This window comes from Tamandua tetradactyla, chromosome 7, assembly GCF_023851605.1.
Source record: "Tamandua tetradactyla isolate mTamTet1 chromosome 7, mTamTet1.pri, whole genome shotgun sequence".
Taxonomy (NCBI): Eukaryota; Metazoa; Chordata; class Mammalia; order Pilosa; family Myrmecophagidae; genus Tamandua; species Tamandua tetradactyla.
Genome location: NC_135333.1, coordinates 150,389,889 through 150,413,555, shown reverse-complemented (window position 1 = coordinate 150,413,555; position 23,667 = coordinate 150,389,889). Strand labels below are relative to the sequence as shown.

The window sequence follows — 23,667 nt, the reverse complement described above, 5'->3', positions numbered from 1 at the left end:
TCATTCACTATTTGCTTTTCACCAATTAATTAGAAAATGCATAATGCATTCTTAAAGTATATAAAGCACAGCAACAAGGGCTTGTAAAAATGAAGCAAATAATGTATACATAGTACAAATAGTCTGCTGAATGTAACCTATTTGTGGGATCTGCAAGTGTGTATGTGTGTGTGTATGAACAGCGTGAGGGGAGTACATACATGGTGAATGGCGCATGGCGAAAATTTTAAATGACCCCAAAGACCATAAGTAGGCATTTGGTAATGGTGAGCTACCAAAGTATTTTTTTTTTTAAGAAGTAGAGGGTATAATAAGATCTTTGTTGTAAGGAGAACACTGAATCCAATGTGATGGATTGGATAACTGGAGGTCACAAAAATAGGATGAAAATTGAATGTGAGAGATGAAAAAGAGAGAAGAATCAAAGCAGAATATAAAGTTTCTGGCCTGATATAATGGTGACTGACAGAAAGAACACAAATGGAGTAAAAGTAATATTTTGGGGAGAGGTGGGATACTGAAATTTAGAAAAGTAGAGATGTGATGGACAGTAGACTTCGAATTTTAAGAGTTTTCAGGTTCATAAGGGGTACTACCTAATAAGACAACAGTAATACAGGTGTGACGTTAAAAGGGCAGATCAGCCTGGATGGGTATATAGAAATGCTAACCATGTGCAGCTCAACAAACCTCAAAATTTTAAGAATCAGTGACATGATCCAGGGAGATATCTGGAATAAGAGGGAGAAATCCAACCCAAACATCAGTTTAAAGAAGAAGGCAACCATTGAACAAAAATAAAAAAAGAAGAACTAGAAATGCTTGAGGGTGAAATGAAAGTCGTATCATTGCTACAAAGATATCACTGTTTATGTACCCTACGTGAGTTTTTATAATGACTGAGCATCCAGTTAGATTAAGTGAAGTATGGATTTTTTTAAAAAAAGGATTCAACAGAGGTCATGGAATTTAGTAATTAAGATGTTCTTGAGTATCCTCAGTAGAATGGAGAAAAGGCACTTGCCAGAATGATTAAGGAGTAAATAAGAAGTGAGCAAGTGGAGGCAGCAAGGTAAGACCATACTTTTAAAAAGTTTGTTGGAATCTGGAAGGAGAACTATAAGGCAGTGATTCATATGGAGAGGCAGGCTGACTTAGGATAGAAATAGTCAGTGGAGAAAGGGAGAAGTCATCAAAGTGAGAGGAGAAAATGCCTGAGGAATTATGCAGTTATTTTATTTATCTACCCATTCACCCACTCATCCAATCATGCATAATTCTTGCATTCATTTTCTTCATTGAATCAGTATGTGTTGGGTGTTTGGTATTCCTCAGTCACTTCGTTAGGCATTAGTGATAGAAAGGTGTAAACTATGATCTTGGATGCATGGAGATACTGTCATATTGTGAACTGCATGCAAGGAACTCAGTATTTTTAGAACATAGGTGGGGGGACAACTGTCACAGTGCTGTCTACTCCATTTAGCTAATAAAATAATGTAAAAATGTAGACAACTCAAATGTAGAATAAAAGTGGTCTAGTTCTTTATTAGCAAGGCAAGTTTTACAGCAGGTAGTTAAACTTTGTATTGCCAGGAATTATTGGAGGAGAAGTTTTTATCCCTACCCAAGGCATGCACCTGCTGGCAAGGGCATTCTTAGGGAAAACAGACACCTGTTAAGCAGCCAGCACCCAGACCTTGCCTACCCCCAACGGCTTCTCTGGAGAAGTCCCAAACTCAGGCATTGGCCTTCCATTACCCCACCTCCTTTTCCATTGTGTGACATTTCACAAACTGGGGAGGGAATGTTAAATCCAATAAAAAGGCCTGGCCAGAACCCAGAAACCAGGAATGAGTAGCCCCAGATGCTTAACAGAACAGGAATTCCCAGTGGCAAGGCCTCTTCCTTCTAAGGTGTATTTTAAATGAAACACACTCAAACAGCATAGCTTGGTCTCTCTTCTCCATCGTCAAGAGGGTTGGGCAGAGCTGCCACCTATGGACCCTCCCCAGAGCAGTCACCTCAGGAGACCAGCCTTGATGAACTTCTTCCCCTACCCTTTTGGACTCTTCATGCTATGAGTAACAAGGAGATTGGAACCATAGGTGAGATAGCTGGGAACGCTTACGAAAACTCAAAATCCAGCTCTGCTGCTTGTCAGAATTTCTCCCTCTCCCATTACTAAAATCCTTTCCTGAGTTTGTCTCACAGGCTGTCAAACTCAGCCGCCGTCAAACTCGGCCGCTGACAGAGCATGTGCAGAGGCACACTGAGCCTTTACCCCGTGAGTGACCCCTGAGATATTAGGAGCAAAAATCATTTTCCTTGGAATGAAGATTACAGGGATGAAAAACTGTCAGTAGCAAATAAAAGGCAAGGCACCCCTCAGAAAGAAAATGAGATGTGGCCCCCTGGCGTCTTTCTACCATATATGAAAAATTCTATAAACAGCCAATCAGAATATGCCATCCTGAATTCTCATCACTGTCCCCACCACCCTTTGTTTCCCCCTATAAATTGTCCTTAGTTCTTGGATCAAGGAGACAGATTTGAGCTTGCCTCCTGTCTCCTTCTCAGTTGACCTCACAGTAAAGCATTTTTCTCATATTCCTGGTGTTATGGTATTGACTTCTGTGTGCATTAGACAGTGAGCCTATTGCTCTGTAACAAGATTATTTGCTCTTTCTGGAATCTTTTTTTCTGCACAAGTAATAAAGGGATCATTTGCTGAAAGTTTCTACTGTGCCCTGACCCTGTGCCCCCACGATGCATCTTTATAGCAACTTGCTCCATAGGCCTGAGGATCTGTCCCAAGTGACTTTTGAGAAGTCCCCAGAAAACGAATCCACCATTCCCAATTTTAGCTCAGGATCAGGCTGGAGAGCAAGATAAAAGAATATGATTGTAAGCTGATAAGATAAAATAGGGAAATGCAATTTGTTCTTCACTAACCTGTCCAGGTATCTTTAAAGGCCTGATGATATTATTTGAATATTTAAAAGAGAATCTAAAGAAGGAGCCCTGGAAAAAGCCATACAATGGTCATAAAGAATTGCAAACCTAAAGAATTCCAGAATCAGAGGTATCTGTGAAGAAAAAAAAATTACAGAAGGAAAATACGTTAGAAGAGAGCAGAGTAAGGTTCAGAGCGAATTTAGATATATATGAGCTAAAGCAGAGGGTTTTTTGCCCTTCTTTTTTTTCAGTATTACAAACTAACTCTTATCTTTGCTGCTATCCTAATGATTATCCTACATTAAGAGACTTTCCTTTGGAACAGTGGATAAAATGGGGGTCTTCTGAAAACTTTTGTACAACGATGTAAAAAAATGCACTGGGCTGACAGAAGCTAGGAAGAGAAACAAAAATACTACAAAATGTGTTGTTTAACTCCTATATTCATATTTCAAATCTAATGCTACCACTCTGTGTTACCTTTCCAAACTCTTCCAAACAGAGTGAAATGAGAGGTTTTGTTACAACTCTCCCAATTACGAATCAGGAATTCCTCTAAGAGAATGTCCTTTCCAAAGTAACCATTCTTGAGGGGGTAAAAGAATTACAGAGGCAGCTGTGATTCTTAAGTGGGAAGAATCCTTCCTTACCTTGCCAGGGAAGGAAGACACTGTCCATCACCTTAGAACTAACACATTCTTGGCCAATCTGAAATATAAAGCTCCTATGTGCCTCACACCCCAGATGAAGGTGGTCTGTAAGCACTATTCTATCAGGAATTCTTATAGTTATATAAATAAACTGAAGCCTAAATCCTCTTCCCTAGGGGATTCTGGAATTAGATCCCAACTTTGCACTCCCAGGACTTCCTACAGGGTCCTTAGACTTTACTAGAGGTTTTTATATGAAACAATTGTTTTTTGCTTTTCTTTTAACCTCCCCAGAAGACAGATGAGGCCATAATTTCTGTTTCCCCAGGCAGACAAAAGATTGGTTAATAAATGTGAGTTCTAACTCTATCAGAACTAACGATGCTTAGTTTTCCTTGTCTAAATGGAGGATTGAATCTGTCCCACTGGCTGCCTCCCAGTGTTGTTGTGAGGCTGATAAAAGATCACACTAAAATCTGTATATGAGACTTGGAAAGGGGAGAGATTACAATTATGTGATATCCTTGGCTTCACTCAAAGGATAATCTGAAGGAAAGAAAGCTGCCTGCTCCAGGATGGCAGTATAGTGACTAAATCACTTCTGGAAAGTTGTAAAGATGTGAACAAACACCGTTACTCACCACTGCCTGTAGGGTACAAGTCAGTGGCACACGGCACTGGGAAGATGGCGTATGACTATCTGGTCCAATAACAACAACGGATTGGGTCAGATAAAAATGTAAGCCTGACAGAGGGGAGGAGCCAGAGACTGATAGCTTTAATAACAGTGAGAACTGTGATAGTGAGAAAAGCAATTGCACTTAAAATTTTTTCATGTCCCGCTCTGTGTTGCCTGAAAATTATTGGCTCATAGTTTTATTTCAGCACTTTGGACCTCTGGATGCAATTACAGGTCGTCCTTCTAAAATTCATAAGCATTACGTGTTCATAGCAATTCAGATACCATAAATTTTCCACTGAATTAACTGCCTGGAGTCCATTTCAAAATCAAAATCAAACTAAAAAAGGAATGAAAAGACACTCATGCATACATGAAGCTATCTATTCTGCTAGAATAGCAAATCCTATGAATACAAGTAATCTAATAAAACTGCAAGATTTATTTTTATTATGTGCTGAGCCCCATAGTAGTTTAGGAATCATTAAAATATCTACCTTCTAGTTAAAGGTTCCCTATGGGAGCAAGATAAGCCATAACGAAGGAAGGGAAAAAGCTTAAGCAGTTCAAGAGGATTTTTTTTTCTTAATTGACACACATCGCTATTCCTGATTTTTGGGGTTAGCCATCTTAACATGGTCCAATGAAGGATTCCATTTAGACCTTGTATATGATGGATACATGGTTATAGCTTCATGTTTTAAAGAAACTCTGCAGACTGCTCTCAATGTTATTTATACAATTGAAGACACTGTATTGTGAAATAAGAACCTGTAACAGTACTAAAAAATTCTTGTAAAATAGCCTTTATTTACTTCTTTCAATATAGGCTGAGCCTCGCATATTTCAAATAGTCCAGCAGATTTTTATTTCTATTTTTTAATAATGACCACAAGTAGAACTAGTGAGCATAAACAGCATTACAGAATATTGCTCTTCAAAGCATATTTCACTTAGTGACACAAAGTAGTACAGAAGGACATAGGCAGGAATAATTGAGAATAATGGACATTTATCTCCAGAGGTGGCTTTGGATGTCAGCTCAAATTTTAAGTCCTTCATGGACTCCCATCACCCTTATGTCCAGTGGCTTCACCTCACATACAAAGGTAATAAAATATGGCAATATGCAATATAAATTAAAACAGTTATTTCTGAAAGAAAAGGCTTATTTTGCTTTTGAAATGGTTTGTCAAGAAGTCACATGTTCCATTTACCATTGGTTATTAATTCTCAATAATCATTGTTCATGTTCGAGAATTATGGGAAGTAAGAAAATAACACCTAAAAAGTGTTTGCAAATAAAATAAAGAATCAGCACAGATTAAATTTGACAATGAAGTTGTTGGGATGTTAAATTTTATAGATATTTAGTGCATTTTGACTTAAATTTCTTATACTTGGGGGACAAGGCATTTTTAAAAATATAAATCTCAGCTATTTTGCAGACTGGGTTTATAGCATATAGACCCTATATACAGAGTGCCTAATTAAAGATATTTTACAGGACTCCAAATGGTTCTGGGGCTCCCTGTAGCTGGTCCATAGAAATGACCCTGTTTTAGATCACAGACCTAATGCAGAATGCAGTCTACAGGAAAAGAATGACTGTCTCTCAAATTACACAACATATTTTTTTCCAACCACAATAATTTTTATTGCCCAGGTTCACCACCTTTTCATCTTCCTTAATTCAATGAAATATCTATTTATTATGACCATTTAAAAGGCATTCATTGGGCATTTTTCTATTCCGGGCAAATGATGTCTCCCCTCAACACAAGGAGACACACAAGTTGTACTGCTAAGTATTAAATAAAAACTTCTTATGCAAACTGCAGCCCTTAGGATTAGTGAATAATTTTCAGACTGATGAATTAGAGTGGAATGACTACTGGAATTAGGGTTTTAAAAAGATATGATATAGCAAATCCTTTCTCTCACAAATAAAAATTGTTACTGAAAAGTTTCAAGAACTGCTCTATTAAGAAAAGCGAGATCTAGGAGGTAACTTTTGTTGTGATAACTTCTTGATATATATATATATAATTTTCTCAAACACCTAGTTCCACTATTAACCTAAGGGAGGAATAAAAATTCACTGCATGTTATAATATATTACATCCTCAAGTAATTTATAATGAAACCTCAGAACCCAAGATCTTTACAATAAATTTCCTGCTTAGGAATATAGAGGGAAGAAAATCATTCTGCACTGGTGACAATCTAAACCATAGAATCATGCTGTAAGGCAACAGTGTATTACTTTCGATAAGTACTTAGAATACGAAGAAAAAATTTATCTTGGATATTACTATATTTTATTATCTTTGAATGGTTGTGGGCAAAGTCATCAATAATTAGAGGGCAAGAACCCATGAGAGGTTTAAAACCTGGGCTGGCATCAAATGCCACCGCTGAGATCCTGCAAGAGTTGTTTTATGAAAGAGATGACTCATTTGTAATTGAGAGGTTAGATAGTTATATAAAGATGTATGATAGAGTGGTTTTATAAGCTCTCAAAAAACACATGCTCTCCTAAGCCAGCTAAACAGCCACCCACAATCTTCATGTTATTATTTTCTTTAGCAAGTTCTCCCGCCCCCACCCCACCCCACTTCCTACAAGAAGTCAAATTTCAACCACCTCCAGCTTAAACTGGATTCTGATGCAGAGAAACATGATTACAAATGATATATTCAACTTCAATTTTTCCATATTGTTAGATACAGTGTTTTAAAAGTGAACATTAAAAAAAGCAATATAGTATCTATCATGTTTATTGATAATGTAAAATCTGAGAATTGTATCATGTTTATCTTCTCTATTATCTTTTCATAAGGTCATAGTCTCTCTACTTGAAGAAATACTTTATTTTTTTAACTACTGCTTTTCATTTAATTTTCAGGGATTTAAAAATGTTTACTAAGCTGAGACAATCTTATAGCAATCTGAGAATGCCACTTAAGAAAGCTATTTTGGTTCCTGTGCTGCTTTGAATCTGTTGTGTACCCAGAAAACCCATGTCCTTTAACCCTCATTCAATATTACTGGGTGGTATCTTTTTGATTGTTTCCCTGGAGCTGTGTCTCCAACCATTCAAGGGGGGTTGGTTTGCTTACAGGAGTCCTTTGAGAGGGAACCATTTTGGAAAAAGGTTTAGAGCCACCAGAACGGATAGAGCCTGGGGGAAGCCATTGAAGAAGTCTTATGAGATGAGGAGAGAAAGCTAGCAGACATCCTCACATGCCTTTCCAGCTGAGAGAGAAACTCTAAACATCACTGGTCTTCTTGAACCAAGGTATCTTCCCCTGATACCTTAATTTGGACATTTTTATAGCTTTGCTTTGATTTGCACACTTTCACGGCCTTATAACTATAAACTTGCAACTTAACAAATGCTCCTTTTTAAAGCCATTCATTTCTAGTATATTGCATTCTGGCAGCTTATAGACTATAACAATTTCTAATATAAATAAATGGGAAACAAACCTTTTCTAAAACCTGTCACCTAATATACTTTATTTATAGAAGCTTATTTTTGAAAATTCTGTTACTTAAATTATATCAGTAAAGCGGTCAAGATCATGCTAATCAGAACCATAAAGCAACCTTACAAATTATTGAAATGTCATATACCGTGTATCTCCCAACTTATCTTACATTTCAACTTCCCTTAGCAAAAAAACAAACAAATAACGTTTTAACTTAAAGTATGTTTAAATATTTTGACTTCAAATTTTAGCATTTTTTCCTATTAAACTAACAATGACAAAAGTTGACAGCACATTTTGTGAAGATTATTTCTATAGTTATACCTAAGAGTTACTTCTAGAAAACATCTTTTGTTGCTCAGGTATAGCCTCTCTCTCTTAGAGCCAACCTTAAGGAAAGTCATTCCCCTTCCCCATATGTGTGACATGACATTCAGGGATGAAAGTCTCCCTGGCAACGTGAGACATGACTCCCAGGGATGAGCCTAGCCTTGGCACCATGGGATCGACAATGCCTTCCTGACCAAAAAGGGGGAAAGAAATGTAACAAAATATGGTATCAGTGGGTAGGAAAGTTCAAATAGAGTCAAAAGGCTATTATGGAAGCTATTCTTACACAAGCTTCAGCTAGATATTGCTAATTACCATCGTTTGTCAAAATCCAACCGAAACCTTTCCTGTTGACACTAAAGAACACCTAGGGCTCTATCTTAGATTCTACAAAAGTTTCATGCTCTAAGATTACTTTCCAGAAAACAGAGGGGTCAGCTTCTCCAAAACTATCAATTAGTTCCATCCCCCTATCTCATATTATCGACACCCCTTTTCAACATGAAGTTAGAATAGACATAGCCCAAATACCCCTAAATATTGAGAGAAAGATCAAAGGTGATGGTGGGTTATAACAGAGATGATAGGATTAAATAAATAAGCATGACTGCTGAACATTATATTAATATTTATTTTAGTCTCCAGTGTCTTGGAGCAGCTAGAAGGAAAAATCTAAAATTGTGGAACTGTAACCCAAATGAAATCTATTCTAGAACTACTTGTTACCATGTACTTGTAATTTATTGCTTATATATATATATATGTTATATTTCACAATAAAAAAATGTTTTTAAAAAGGTTGATAGCACAGAATTGTGATATTTTAAGTCATGGATTTTATGATCTGGTACCGTTTAACACAGTATTATACTTCTAGAAATCTACTCAGTGTCAAAGTAATTAGCGAAAAATGAGAAAAAAGCACAAAAATACATGCAATACAACATTATTTGTAATCATAAAAATTCTAAGAAGGTTAAGAGGGCTACAGTGGGAATAAAGAATTTTTAACAGGAACAATAAAAATTTAAAATGTTCATGAGTCAGGGTACAGAAAACCTATTGTTTCAGTGATGCAAAATGCTTGTCAAAAAACTGGGAAGTCATATATTACATAATTAACATTGTATCACTGAGTTGGGGGAATATAGAAATTTTAAATATTTATAATATTTTCCCTTTAAAAGTTACTTTTATCATCTCTACATTATATTTTAATCAGAAAAACTTCTTAGAAGATGCAAGATTCACCTTTTAAAAATTTCCAATTGTTCTATTATATGGGGCTTCCATGTTTAAATTACAATAGAGATCATACAATTCTCCAACAATAGACAAATTTATCCTGCAACATTCTAATATTGACAGTACAATCACTGTTGTTTTATTTTAAATATTACATACCAATGCTTGCCCCTTGAATAGTATTATAGCAAATTTTGCTTACTTTACCACAATATTTCCTAAACACCGAGCCTTCAGTTTTTGCATGTTATCATCCAAGATCATTACTGCAAAGTAAAATTTAAAAATATATAAATACATAAATTAAAGAAAATGATTAAAAATGTACAACTTTAAAAGTTTTCCACGTTTCATATATTCAACCTCATAACTGTAGTTTAAAAAAGCATCTTTTAATTCATGTGAGATCATGATCGTACAATCTAAATTATCTAAAATCTCTTACTAAAAATATTGTTTTTGCTTTTGTTTCCTAACCAGGTTATAAATTTTCCTTCCAAGGTTTCTTAAATAAGAGTTCATGTTTTAAATATGCTGGTAATTTAATAATCTGTGTTTATGTCCATTTATATATACTCTTGTGTTCTAGTAAAACATTTAAAACAATGTCCAGCTTTTCAAAAATTAAAGGAAAAAATTTTCTTAAAATATAACATCAACAAAAAATAATGAAATATGACCCCACCATACAGCACACAAAAAATATACATATATATATATCTATATATACAGCAACAATCCAAAAAATACATACAAAAGATATACATATATATAGCAACAACAATACTGCAAGCATTAAAATTAAAGCATTTAAAAACTAGGGGAACTCTTTATTCTGAGATTTATGTCTTAAAATATTCACTTATAGGCGTTAAAGGTGAATTTAATCTTCCCGGATAGCATCTGGATGCCTTCTGTTACATCCTGTTAAAATCCCGAAAGGTTTTAGAAGATCAAGGTTGATAGTCCTTAGTACAAACTGAGAATGAAGATAGTTATCATCTTCTAGATTTTAGTTGATCTTTTGCGTGGTTTCATTCTCATAAATAATTCTACTATTGGGCGGGCCGCGGTGGCTCAGCGGGCAAGAGTGCTTGCCTGCCATGCCGGAGGACCCCGGTTCGATTCCCGGCCCCAGCCCATGTAAAAAACAAACAAACAAACAAAATATAATAAAATAAGAAAATGTTTAAAGATGTTTCCCTTTCTTCCTCCCTTCCTTCCTTCTATCCTTCCTTCCTTCTCTGTCTAAAAAAAAAAAAATAATAAATAAATAAATAAATAATTCTACTGTAAGAAGATAACATGAAGTGAAGACAAGAATGCCCTCCTCCAGAAACAATTAATTGCTCCTTTCTTTGTGATTCTAGAGAACTTTGTTTTAAAACTCTGTTTTGACCCTGAATTATTAGAGGTGTAGAAGACACCTGCCCCTCTCTAGACTGAGTTCCTTAAGGACGGAGGTCAGGTCTATTTCCTCTTTGATTCCCCAGATTGCAGAACAGTGGCGAACTTACTGTGTGCGCCTGGGCACGTTCTCTATTACCCCTTCAGTTCCCCAATCTATAAAATGGGAATAATTCTTTTCCACAGTGTTAGTATAAGAATTACTTGAAAAAATGAAATGTATATGAAGAAATAAGTTGCAAAAGTACTGAATGAATGTGAAATTAAATGTTACATTATGTTGAATACAGGATTTCCTTTTCTTTCCCAAAAGATTATTTCTTTTTAAATATGTGATATTAAATTATGGTTTTAACTCTCTGAGTAGTTAATAAAACCCACAAAAATTATGAAGTCATTGCTTTCTTGGTAATAAGCAGTTTAATATTAAGATTTTCGTCTACACTGTCTGCACGTCACTTCTGAACTGACGTTCCGTGGGCTTACAAAGTATAACTCTTTCTTCCAACTCGATATAAAACGGATATAAAATACAAAATCCTGGAAGGAAAATCTGTTTATCAACTCCCCCAATTATCCATCTCTAAAAATGCCTGGGCACAAAAGCAATTTTTCCTGCTAAATAGAGCAGGAATGCAAGCACTGTTCAAAAGAGGGACTTCACTAAAGCTGGGTTGCCTTTCCATGGCTAGGGAAGTTACTGGCTTCACAGAAGATCTATTCCTGCTCTTGAAAAAACAAACTTACAATGTAACTACTAGGCTAAATCAAAACATCCTGGTTTCGTTAACTAGCCCCTGTCCTAGAAGGAAATACAGTATTTTTATGCTAGAAAAGCAAAAGACAAATCTTTTAATTTTGTAATTGGCATGCAAATAATAAATACATGTTAGGAGTCATATTCTGTCCTTCAAGGTTAGGACTTCAACATAAATCTATTAAGATAAACTGTGCATCCTAGGTGTAACATAATTTCTGGTGCCTCAGTTTCTTTGTCTGTAATTGGATATGTGAGTCTAAATCAAGTCAGCTCCTCTTGGCTTCTCTGAGTATCAATAATAATACTAGCTAAGTCTTATTCATTCATTTTCCTGGCAAGCGCTGCGTTAAGGCTTCCTTGTTTTATTTCACAAAAGTAACCCAATGAAGCATGTATAATTATTATTCCTATTTAGAAATAAGAAAACCAAATATTTGAAAAGTTAACTGGCTTAAGTTCATACAAATAGGGGATGGAGTCCTAGGGAAATTATATTAGCTACTATACTCACTACCATAAATTGATTAGGCTTTTTTTAAGCATGTGCAGGCGCCAGGAATTGAACCCAGATCTCCGGCATGGCAGGCGAGAACTCTGCCTGCTGAGCCACCACTGCACCGCCCATAAATTTAAAAACAAATGTTTGAAGGACATTATCTCTCTTTGACATGGACAGCCCCCCAACTTTTTTTTCTTCTTTGGAAACCTTACTCTTTATATTTATTTTTAGCTGGCAAGACTCAAAAGCCTTATCATTATGCTGAAATTAAAAGGTAGCATATGTAATGGGGCGGGGGGAGCACTACAACTTTTACGGTGAAAACAAGCAAACAAACGAAATAAAGCACAATGGTTTGCACTCTCCTCAGAATGTAACTACCTGTGTTATGTTAGGAAAGTTATTTAATCTCTTTGGACAGCAGTGAACTCACCTATAAAATAGTAACAATATCTCTGAATTAAATATACTTCAACATTAAGATATGATGTATGTAAGGTACTCAGTACCTAGTAGGTGTTCCATATGTATTAATTTCACACCCCACATTCTTAATATAACTCACAAATAATATCATGTTCTCTATTCTGGCAGCTGTTCGGAACACATCCTCAATAGTTCACAACCTTCTCTCTATCAAATTGGATAATAGCAAAAATTTAAGATATTCAATTTTACAACAAAGCATTCATCCAAATACTTCTTAAACACCTAGTATACTTCAAGCAATATAATAAATGCTAGATATGGTAAAAATGCCAAACTTATTGACATTGCATATTTCAAGCAATTAGGATAATTTCTTACCATTGTACCCTGGGACACTTTTTCCTGCTTGCCCGGGTGGAGGTGTTTTCGAATTACCTAATCCAAGGCATGAAGCTGTAATTGGGGATCCAGTCTCTGGAGAAAGAAACATTACTTAACATTTAATATTTCAATTTCAAATCATGCTGCTTCTTCAATGTGGTGGGGAACCAGTTTGTCACAGAATGCAGTAATTAGAAGTGATATAAATAGTGTCAAAAATGTTTTAAAATGGAAAGTCACCCAGTAATGTCTGCATTATCTACATTTTTAAAAACTTAAGCCTACATATTTAAAATACTTTATATACTAGGGCTTCTCCTGAAGAAATGTAAGGACGTGCTAGTGTTTTCACTCACAGATCAGTAGGCATAAAGAAAGAGGAATGAGGCAACTTTGAGAGTTTCACAACACATGTTGAAATCTAAAAGCTCTCTATAAATATCTTGACTCATCTAAAGTTATTTCATTTCCGATTGTCAATAAAATGCATGCAAAATATTTCTGTTATTTGTAGCTTATGCTCTGGAGTGACCCAAATATTTTTAAAACATCAATATTATACTCTAATTTTCTGGAACACTTCCCCAGAGAATTTACTTCTAAGTTATTCAGTCTGCTGCACCTGGACTCCTAGAAGCCCCAAAATATTAGAAGGAAGATGTTATGTTGTGTATTGCTGAGTATTTCCCCAAGACCATATACTGGCCTATAATTAATTAGCCTGCATTGATTACTGGAACTGTTCAATTAGTTTTCTATCTCAAGTTGTAATAAAATAATGGCAGCTATTATATGACATCAATAAATTCTAAAAGTGACTATCTTTTAGTGAGGAATATGTTTGTTACTATCGATAAACACAATTTGTAAGTGAACAGAATCTTTTAAACATGAAATTTCCCTATATGCGGGAGTGGAACAAGAGGGTCTTAAAAGTGAAAAGTTTTGCAACATCAGACTTAATATTATACAAACAGACATACACATACATACACCCAAGGGATTAATTCCCAAACCAATCAGATCCAAAGTATCAAAAGAATTAAAGACATCTATCATCTTAAGTACTCAGAAAGTGTTCCTTCCACCACGATGTCGACCATAACTTATCACACATTTATATCACTGTGAATGATGGGAAGGATTTACTACTGTTTTCTACCTTCCAGAGTAGTTCAGTTTATTATTCACATTTTATGCATGGTGGCTCAGCTGCCATCAATAACAGAGGATGGTCTCCTGAGAACTAAAATGTAGTTCCTACATCACACTCCGGTGCTTCCAATGCTAAGCAATGTGGTCATCGCTGAAGAGAACCAGCAAGTAACCAAAGTGGAGATTTCCAAACAGAAACTGAGAGTTACAAATATTTTCATATAATGATTAAAAAACGGGAAGGCATTCTGTGAAACAGCATTCCATAAGCCATGGGACATTTTGCATTCTCCCCCTCACTACCAGTGTGCATGCACACACACACACAGCTACCGCACAAAGCATGGGAGAAATCCCACGTGGTTTAAAGGGTTAGCAGCACCTTCCCTTTTCCCTGCCTTAAAAATTTCTGGGTACTCACCTCAGCTTTCCTACAAAACTAATGCAAAAGACAAGAGGAATGATGAAGTCAGGGTGCAAACTGGTAAAGTGGTGTGCCTGGAGGAAGGTTCACAGAAGGAATGAGGTGACAACAGGCACGGAATTAGTGGTACACATTAGGAAAGGAGAAAAATCCAATGGGATGTTACTGCCCTACCCACTCCCAGCCCGTTGGGAAACAGCTTCAAAAATAAATCTGTTATTTTGAAAGTATATTCTGTCAAGTATAGTTTATCAAAAGGGGTACCTCAATTACCTGAAGTTCAAACACTCTACATTTCTTAACATCATCAGGTCTCAGCAACTTGTCAACAGATGGCTCTAGTACCTACCAGTGCCCACCTGCCTCCTAAAAAATAACAACAATACTGTGCCCTATTTCATCCCATCTCAGTGTGGATTCTTGGGAGAAGAGGAGTGTCAGAAAAGAAAGTGAAAATAAGATCTACTTTAAATAAAGACCCAAGACAAGATTGATGAAGGACTGTTAATATTTACTGCCTAAGTAATATGATATTATGTATATTTCCTGAGATTCCCAAGCACCTTCCTAAGGTGACTACATATTTCTACTCTCTTAACCTTCAGTTGTTTTGTTATAGTTTATGATCATAATAAAATTATGACAAGCATATTCTTTATATGATTAATTTGACTCTGGGTTTTAAGGACACTGAAAAGGATTACCCTTTTGCAGTCCCTCCTTAAAGTAGATAATATAAGTGCAAACTTTGAACACTGGTGAGTAAAGTATCCTGCTGACCCTATTTTAATGCTCATAAAGGCAACAAGTAAAAGAACTGCTGCTAGTGACACACAGAGGCTACAACCAGACAAAATGGCAGATTCTAGGACTCGAAGCATAATCAGGAACCCAAGTTAGGAGAAAAGTGGTTAGAGAAAGACCATAATAGTTTGTTATGAAAACTTTGTTTTTTTCTCTAAGTATCTCCAGAGCACACTGGGACTGGCATCTATCCATCTTTCTCTCCCGCAAGACTGTGTAACACCCAGGCTCTTGAGCTGCCCATGTGCTGAATGGGCTGATGGTTAAGGGAATTCCCAGGTGAGCTGCAGTCCTGAATCGAAATCCTAGGGACCCTCAAAGACCCATTCCAAAGACAGTCTAAGAGCACCTGCTTCACACCACCCAAGCAATAATTAACTGGTTAGCAGTTATCGAGGGAGACAGGAAAGCCAGATGTCATTTTGTGACTGCAAAATAGCCACATTAATTAAACCCAGAATGTTCTCTTTGAAGAAGGGAACTGTACACTTTCTTTGGAGGAGCCTCACAAAGTTAACTAACCTTAGAAACTCCGAGTGTTAAGCAGTTCACCTGCATAATTCCTTCACATAAAGGGACAACCTGGAGGAAGGTGAGAGGGAACTGAAGAGTCTGAAGAACACGTTATTTGGCATGTTTCCATTCGCACTGCATTGGAACCCGACAGAGGCATTTCACTTTCTTTTTAGGACAAACTACACAGTATTTTTATTGCTTCCCTCCACTTCATTGCATGTTTTGGGTGTTGCCTAAAAGAATTTTCCTTAAACCTTTTGGATGGATGTTGAAGAAAGAAAAGGTGAAGAGAACTAATTACAATTTGTTTAAATAAGAATTATGCTATGCACTCTAAAGTGCTTTTTGTTTTAATTATTGCATTTAATCCAAACGCTCTCCATTATGGTGAAAAGGGGATATTCTTTTTACAGATGAAAAACACCAAGGCCTAGAAAAGTTAAAAAATTTGTTCTAGTTCACATAGTTCTCTTACAGAAGGAAGAGTGGACTAGATAATTTTACTGCTTCTGAGTTTTTTGTAAAGAAAGGAGGATGCGAGGGGAAGAATAGAAATTGCCCAGACTGTCAACATGGGTGAAGAAAGTATATTCTGAAGGGAATGAGTCGAGTTACCCACTCATGCATGCACATGAAGAAGTGGTCGTACAAATCACTTATCAGAAAGTATTTATTAAGCAGCTCTTAGGTACTAGGTCCTATTATTGCAATATTGCAACTGAGGATACAGCAATGAACAAAAGTGACCCAAATTCTACCTCTCGTGGGGCTGAAATTCTAGTCGGGGAGACAGACAGTCAAGTACAAAAGTATAACATCTGGCTTGTTAACAAGTTATAAGAGCTAAGGAAAATATAAAGCATAGACAGGGGTGAGACATGCTGAGATGGGTTGCAATTTTATATTGTGTGGCCAGGAGAGCCCTCTCTGAAAGGTAGAGGGAACCTCAAGTGCAAAGGTTCTGAGAGAGGCTTATTCCAAAGGATTTGAGGAATAAGACAGTTAGTGTGATTGGAGCAGAATGAATGAGGAAATATTAATAGGAAATCGGGTCAGAGAATTAATCAGGGGACAGATTGTGTAAAACTACTTAAAAGTCATCTAAAGACCATAAGCTTTTAGTCTGAGAAATGTTGCAAGCTAATGGGGCTTCTGAGTAAAGAAATAACAATAAAAATGCAAATATAATATACTTAAATCTTAGCACATCGTTCAGGTTCTATGTTCAGCTTTTTTTTCCTTCAGGCTTCAAGAGACACATGTGAGGAAGTACATGGAGAGACAGTAGGCACGTTATATAGTTGGAGTGATGGTAAGACGTCCTTTTGGCTTCCTGACCATCAGGAACCAATTCATGTAAGAATTCAGCAGACTGGGAGAAAAACTAAGACCCACTAGGTGGTGGGTGGAAGAGAGATGGCCCATACACCCTCCCCACGATCACCTTTGCTACAGGGTATGTTATCAGTACGTTTCTGAAAGGCAATTTGGCAATTCTTATTTTAAAATCCTTAAAAATGCACACACCTTTTAAACCAGTTATTCCACTTGTAGGTATTACACTAAGGAAATATTTGTAAACATCCATAAATATTTAACAAAAAGATCGTTCATAAATATTTAATGAAAACGTGGTGTTCCCCTGATCAGAAGTGAAAAGCCTGTCTATAAAGACAGATTACGCCATGTTAAGGAATGATACAAGGCCATCAGAACCATAGAATAATGTGTAATAGTAGAAAATAATGGTCACAAAATAGTTCAGAAAACGGGTTACAAAACAGAACGCACAATATGATTCTTTTTTAAATGGTAAATGATACATGCACTGAGTAACAATATAGATCTTGACAAGATATACATTAAAATTTATTTAAGAAGTTACTTCCGAATGGTAAAACACAGGCAAAGTTCTGATGAAGAGTCAAAGGACTACATCCACAAACAAACAATGACAACTAAAACTACATCCACAACTTTGAGTTTTACCCAGTATAGTGGATTAAAGATGACCGCAATTTCTTTTACACTCTTTTCAGCAACAGGTGGAATTTACCTCTCTCTCCTTGAATTCTGACAGCCTTCCCAATTCTTTCACTACTAGAAAACAGTGGAAGCGATGTTGGGTAGGTTCCAGGTTCAGGCCTTAAGAATCTTGGAACACTCTCTCAGGAAGCCCTAAGCCACCTTTAAAATGGCTCACTCCCCTGAATCTGCTAGAAAGGTCAAATGCAGGTATTCTAGACAATCCTAGCTGAGTTCAACCTTCCAGCTCTCCCTAGGCACAAGAGAAAAGTCATGTTGGTCCCTTCACGTCTGACTATTGTCAGTTGTCTCATCTCAGTCAACAGTCCAGGGAGCACAATAATCCCCAGCTGACCTCTACCCACATACCTGGTCCGCAAACTCATGAAATAATGTTGGTATAAGCCATTAGGTTTGAGAGAATTTTTTGTTTTGTTTTGTTTTGTTTTGTTTTCATTACAATAGATACCTGGGACACCTAGTATGTATTGTAATGAAAAACTTTATTAAAAATAATACAGGGCAGGCCATGGTGGCTCAGCAGGTAAGAGTGCTTGCCTGCCATGCTCGAGGACCTGGGTTTGATTCCCGGTGCCTGCCCATGTAAAAAAAAAAATACAAAACTGTTTTTAAAAAAGAATATGCAGTTTTCAAAAGAATTGTGCATGAAAATATTCTCCTAGCCTGCAAGTGAAATCACATTCTTCTTCCTTTGTGTCTGAGAATCATTTGAAATGACAGCACCAAATACAGTCCAGTTCCTGACATTTTGTGCTGTGGAAATGTTGGCTGACTAGCAAATACGCCCTTACATATAGTTTTAAGCTCTAGTTCCTGTTTATTAAGATCAGGGATCTTAAAAACTGAATAACAAAATCACAAAATGCAATCACAAATGAACCAGAGAACAGGAGAAATAGAGGATTCAGGAAAGAGAAAACCTGAGCGAAAAACATGCCAAATAGAAATAGCAGCATGTGCAAAGGTTCAGAAATTAGAACATCAAGGAACTGCAATTACTCAGCAGACAAAGCTTGGGAGTGGTGAGGGGACAAGGAGATGATTAAGAGACAGTGAGAGAAGTGACCAAAAGCAGATCATGAAGCGCATTCCATGCCACAAGAAGGAATTTATATTTTATTTCAGGAACACAGGGGGACACATGGAATATTAGCAGAGGTGATTTGTTCAGAATTTCATTTTTTTAAAATTTCTTCAGTTGCAAAATGGAGTGCTAAACTGAGAACCCTTGTCCAGAGCAATAAATCCACTAGATACTGGATTGATGCAGACAATTATAATATATGCCTGGGACACCTGCCACTAAAATAATACAATTTTTTTTAGAAAGACTATGCAGTTCTAAAACAGAATTGTGCATGTAATTCCATGAAAATATTCTCACATTTCACTTGTGGGCTAAGATGTGGAAGATGAGACCAAATTTGCATTGTACTCAGAATCAAAAGGTGATCGTTTGGATGTGAGGAAAGAGCAGATGGGTGAAGTCCAGGATCAGCTCCACGGTTCTGGCTTAGGAATTAAAGGTAACACAGGAAGAAGAGTGGGTGGGAAAGATGGAAAGTGGGGAGGGGGATACAGGGAAGAGCACGGTAATTGCACAAGTCCAGCTCTCTAAACGAGCGTTCCCGCAGCATCTGGCCATCTGCAGCTCTGCCCCCAATGTGGCTCTAGAAACACCACATCAAAGCAATATGGATTTGGAAGTCAATGGCCTGTGCTGAGAGCTGAAGTCCTGGAAATAAATCAATTCAGCAGCCTAGTAACTGCTGGATTGTATTAATCACAGCATCATGATGGGCAGAGACAATTTGTAAAGAAACCATTCTCCTTGCCACCTCTGAATCCATACAGGGAGCCATAAATAACCTGAACGGTGGTAAAAGAAAGGAAGCACAAACAGTGAGATGTACACCGGTGAAAGAAAATCAATTTCATCTTTGTGTTCCTGAGACGGTATGACTACAATTTAAAATACTTAATTCAAAGCAACCTAATGTTTTGTACTGAAAGCAGACCATTAATTGGAGCTGTTAGACACTGGTTTTATTCTACTCCCATACCAGCACTGTGTCTCAAACAGTGGACGCCACATATGGAAAAACCCATTAAAAACCCACAGTCAAATGAGATAAGAAATGCTGAATTAATGAAGGCATGAGATTAACCTATGATGAGAGGACTTGAAAGCACGGAACAACGAGAGTCCTGGTTCTAATCTTAATTAGTTAGTTGACTCTAGGAAATTCACCCATTTATGACCGCATTTTCTTACGTATAAATTGAGTTCTTATGTTTTCAATTATCTTGAGTCTGGATTATTCTGAGTCCAGGATTCTAAGAGATGACCTTTAAGTACATAATGGATTATTTATAGAAAAGAAAAGGGAAAAAACTATTTATTGTGTGCTTACTATAGGCCAAGAACCATGCTGGGCTGTTTGCACATATTTTACTATTTTCAAGCTTTCTATAAATTATTATATATGTATATTATAAATATTATTATCCCCCTTTTTATACATGAGGAAACACGAACAAAAGATCTTGCCCATAGCTACAGAGAATGGCTGAGACAAGATTTAAATACTGGCCTGTTGGATTCAGCTCAACATTTCACTACCCACATTGCTTTTAGAAGGAGAATAGTTACTCTGAGTTCTCCAAATTAGAACTGATATCAAAACAACAACTGGAAATTATTTGTGGAATCAAGGGGCCCACATGTGAGGGGTTTACATGAAACAGGAAGAATAAAATTTCCATACAGTAAGGGCTTGTCGAGGGAAGTTTTAGAAACTTTTTTTTCTCTTGCAATGATCTATAAGAAACATGATGTTTCTCAACTTTAGAGTGTAGACTAAATGTGATCTTTACCAAGGGCAGGAGAATTAGAATAGATAATATTTCAAAGTCCAAACCAACTTTATATTCCTAATTTATTTCTAAGCTTAAAACTCTAGTCAAGGCATTGTCATCACTAAAACAATGATCATGAATACAGACTAAAAAGTAATTACACATTTCATGACTACTTCATGTATAGTAATTATATTGAAAAAAAACCCTCTATGTTTTTTGACATCATACTGTTATAAAGATAAGAGAAAGTTTGATTTGATGACTGCTATTTGGCTTGAGGAATTCATTTTCAGGTGAATAAACAATTTGCAAACAGTTACTCACTTTTGAAAGAGAAACCCTCACCCAGCCTGTCTTATATTTGACAAAACATTGTTCCACCCACAAATCAAATTCATGAAGCTTACCTCTAAAATTCTGCTTCTCAAATTATCATTAAAAACTACCTCCTTTAAACTAATGAAGACAGCTCTTAAAGAGAAAAAAATACAGTTGCCAGGCAACAAAGATGACATCGGCTTTTTTCCTCTCTCACCAGATGTGAACTGTCACAGCATTGTTGGCTGCACATGGCTGAGATGATACTGTTTGTATATAACTGTTTTTTTCAATATATATAACTTCTCATGCTAAAACAGCTAAAATATATTTTCTCTGAATGAAAAAACAGATTAATTTAGCTTCGACCATTAAATCCAGAAAAACGAAAGTGCATAGGAAGTAATGATTCATTCATATTAATGAATGGTCCTTTCCATTCTACTGTTTGAAAGCAGCACTGAGTACGTACTGGAAATCCTACTTCATGGGATGATGGTAATACCAGCCTAGGCAACCCAATTCTTTGAGTTCATATTGTACACTGCAAGAATCTGGTTCAACCACTTTCTTTGGAAATACAGGTCTATATTTTAATGAAACCCTACCACCATACCCCACATGCGATGAACTCAGATATTGTCAAGTAAAGCACAGTAAGGAACGAGAAAAAGTTAAAAAGCAAAACGTAGGATTTGATCATGTATGGAAATATTTTACCTCAAGAGTTACAGCCAGAGAAACATTTGCTAGTAGTACCCAAACCATAGAAAAGTTTTTAAATAATTAAAGGTAAAGTCCTCAAGGTAAAATCACTTAGAAGATACTTTTCTCACTGCCATGCCATTCATAGAGATCCAATTAGGCATTAGTCCTAAAAAGGCATTTTGCAGTAAAATACACAAAGATTTTGCATTGGGCACAAGCTAAATATGTTTAAGTTGGAAGAACGTCACACATCTAGCACACAATTGTAAAATGTTAAAAAAAAAAAAAAAAGGCAGAAATAACAAGAATCATGAAGCTTCTACTCTTGAATTCCAGGGATGAAGTCTATTCCCTACTATAGATTAAACTTGGAACTACAGACTGACACACTAACTTCTTGCTGCGATAAGTATATCAACACTGACACATGAAACTAGAATGTCTGAGAATCAAAAGTAAGAAAGGAAGAAGATGATTTCTCAGGAAAAAAGTGGCTTGGATGTCATCTTCCCATAAAAGCATCAGATCATCACCAAGCATTTCACAAATACTGAGACAGTATTGTGGTTATTCCAGTACCATTTCCCATGTAGACTGCTGCTTAGAATAAAACTGTTCTGAAACTGTAATTGATTATTCTATTTTATAGTTTTGGTTCTCGTAAGCAAACTTTATTGCTGTCTTAAAAAAGAGTGGTCTAATAGATCTCCTGATATAACTAAGGATAAGGAATGAATTTGGTCAATCTAATGACCTCTTGCAGTTAAAACTCTTCTCCCAGGTGGCCATTCTTAGTATGCACATCCTACCAAACTGTGAAAAAAATAAGGATTATTTGTGTCCAGTGATCTTGAAGCATTTTAATTATATGGTATTAGGATGTGTGTACCCTTAGGATCAATTATTTTGATTTAAGAACTGGCATGACTGAAGTTTATTGGAGCATTGGGTTCCACTTTAATAAAATCCAAAATTATCAGTCTCCTCGTCAAAGGAGGAGGATTAGGCTTTATATAGTAAATAGTTACTTCAGAGCAAACAATTGCAATGAAAACTTCAGCAGTTCAGACAGGGAGAGAAATGCTGCAATTATTTCAAGATCTAAGAACTCAGCAAAGGCAGTGCAAAGCAAATAAAGAAAGTTCAATCCCTTCAATGGTCACCAAGGTCTCAGTCTATCAGGTGAGAACCATTTTGTCATCTGTGCTGGTTTGAAAGGATTATGTACCCTAGAAAAGCCATGTCTTAATCCTAATCCATTTTGTGGAGGCAGCAGTTTCTTTCCCTGTTCAGCTTTACAGGTTGGAAAGTTGATCAGATTATCTCCACAGAAATGTGACTTGCCCAATTGTGGGTGTTAACTTTTGATTAGATGGAGTTTTGACTCCACCCATTCTGGGTGGGTCTTGATTAGTTTACTGGAATCCTTTAAAAGAAGCAGCATTTTGGAAAAAGCAAGAGAGCCATGAGAGAGCATGAGATCCACGAGAGACAAGACAGCCCATGCAGCCCGAGAGCTTGGGAGATGAACAACCCTGGGGGAGCTTCATGAAACAAGAAGCCTGGAGAGAAAGGTAGCAGGTATCGCCATGCTCGCCATGTGCCTTTGTAGTTGAGAGAGAAACCCGGAACTTCATCAGCCTTTCTTGAGTGAAGGTAACCTCTTGTTGGTGCCTTAATTTGGACATTTTTATAGATTTGCCTTAATTGGGACATTTTCTCAGCCTTAGAACTGTAAAATTGCAACTTAATAAATTCTCCCTTTTAAAAGCTGTTTCATTTCGGTATATCACATTCCAGCAGCTAGCAAACTACACCATCACTGAAATCCCTCCTTCAGGTTTTTTTTCTGTTAAAAAAAAATTAATCCCCTCTTTAATGTGGTGAAAAAAAAAAAAGAAAAAAGAAAAAATCACGTAGTACAGCTCAAGTTTGTGGCCATTATTTCATCTCAGTTATTTCATTATTGTCTGGGCATAAGGACACTTGAAATACAATATAG

At 36.5% G+C, this 23,667-nt stretch overlaps 1 protein-coding gene across 1 annotated transcript in view; it reads right to left on the bottom strand.

Moving 5' to 3' along the window:
• The window catches only part of ACSS3 (acyl-CoA synthetase short chain family member 3), a 184,695-nt gene that overhangs the window by 16,616 nt on the left and 144,412 nt on the right, over nt 1-23,667 (bottom strand). The window contains exons 10-11 of the mRNA XM_077111526.1: nt 12,830-12,925; nt 9,559-9,622 (exon numbers count right to left, since the gene is read on the bottom strand). Of these exons, the coding sequence (XP_076967641.1) occupies nt 9,559-9,622; nt 12,830-12,925 (160 nt within the window). The remainder of the gene's footprint in view (nt 1-9,558; nt 9,623-12,829; nt 12,926-23,667) is intronic.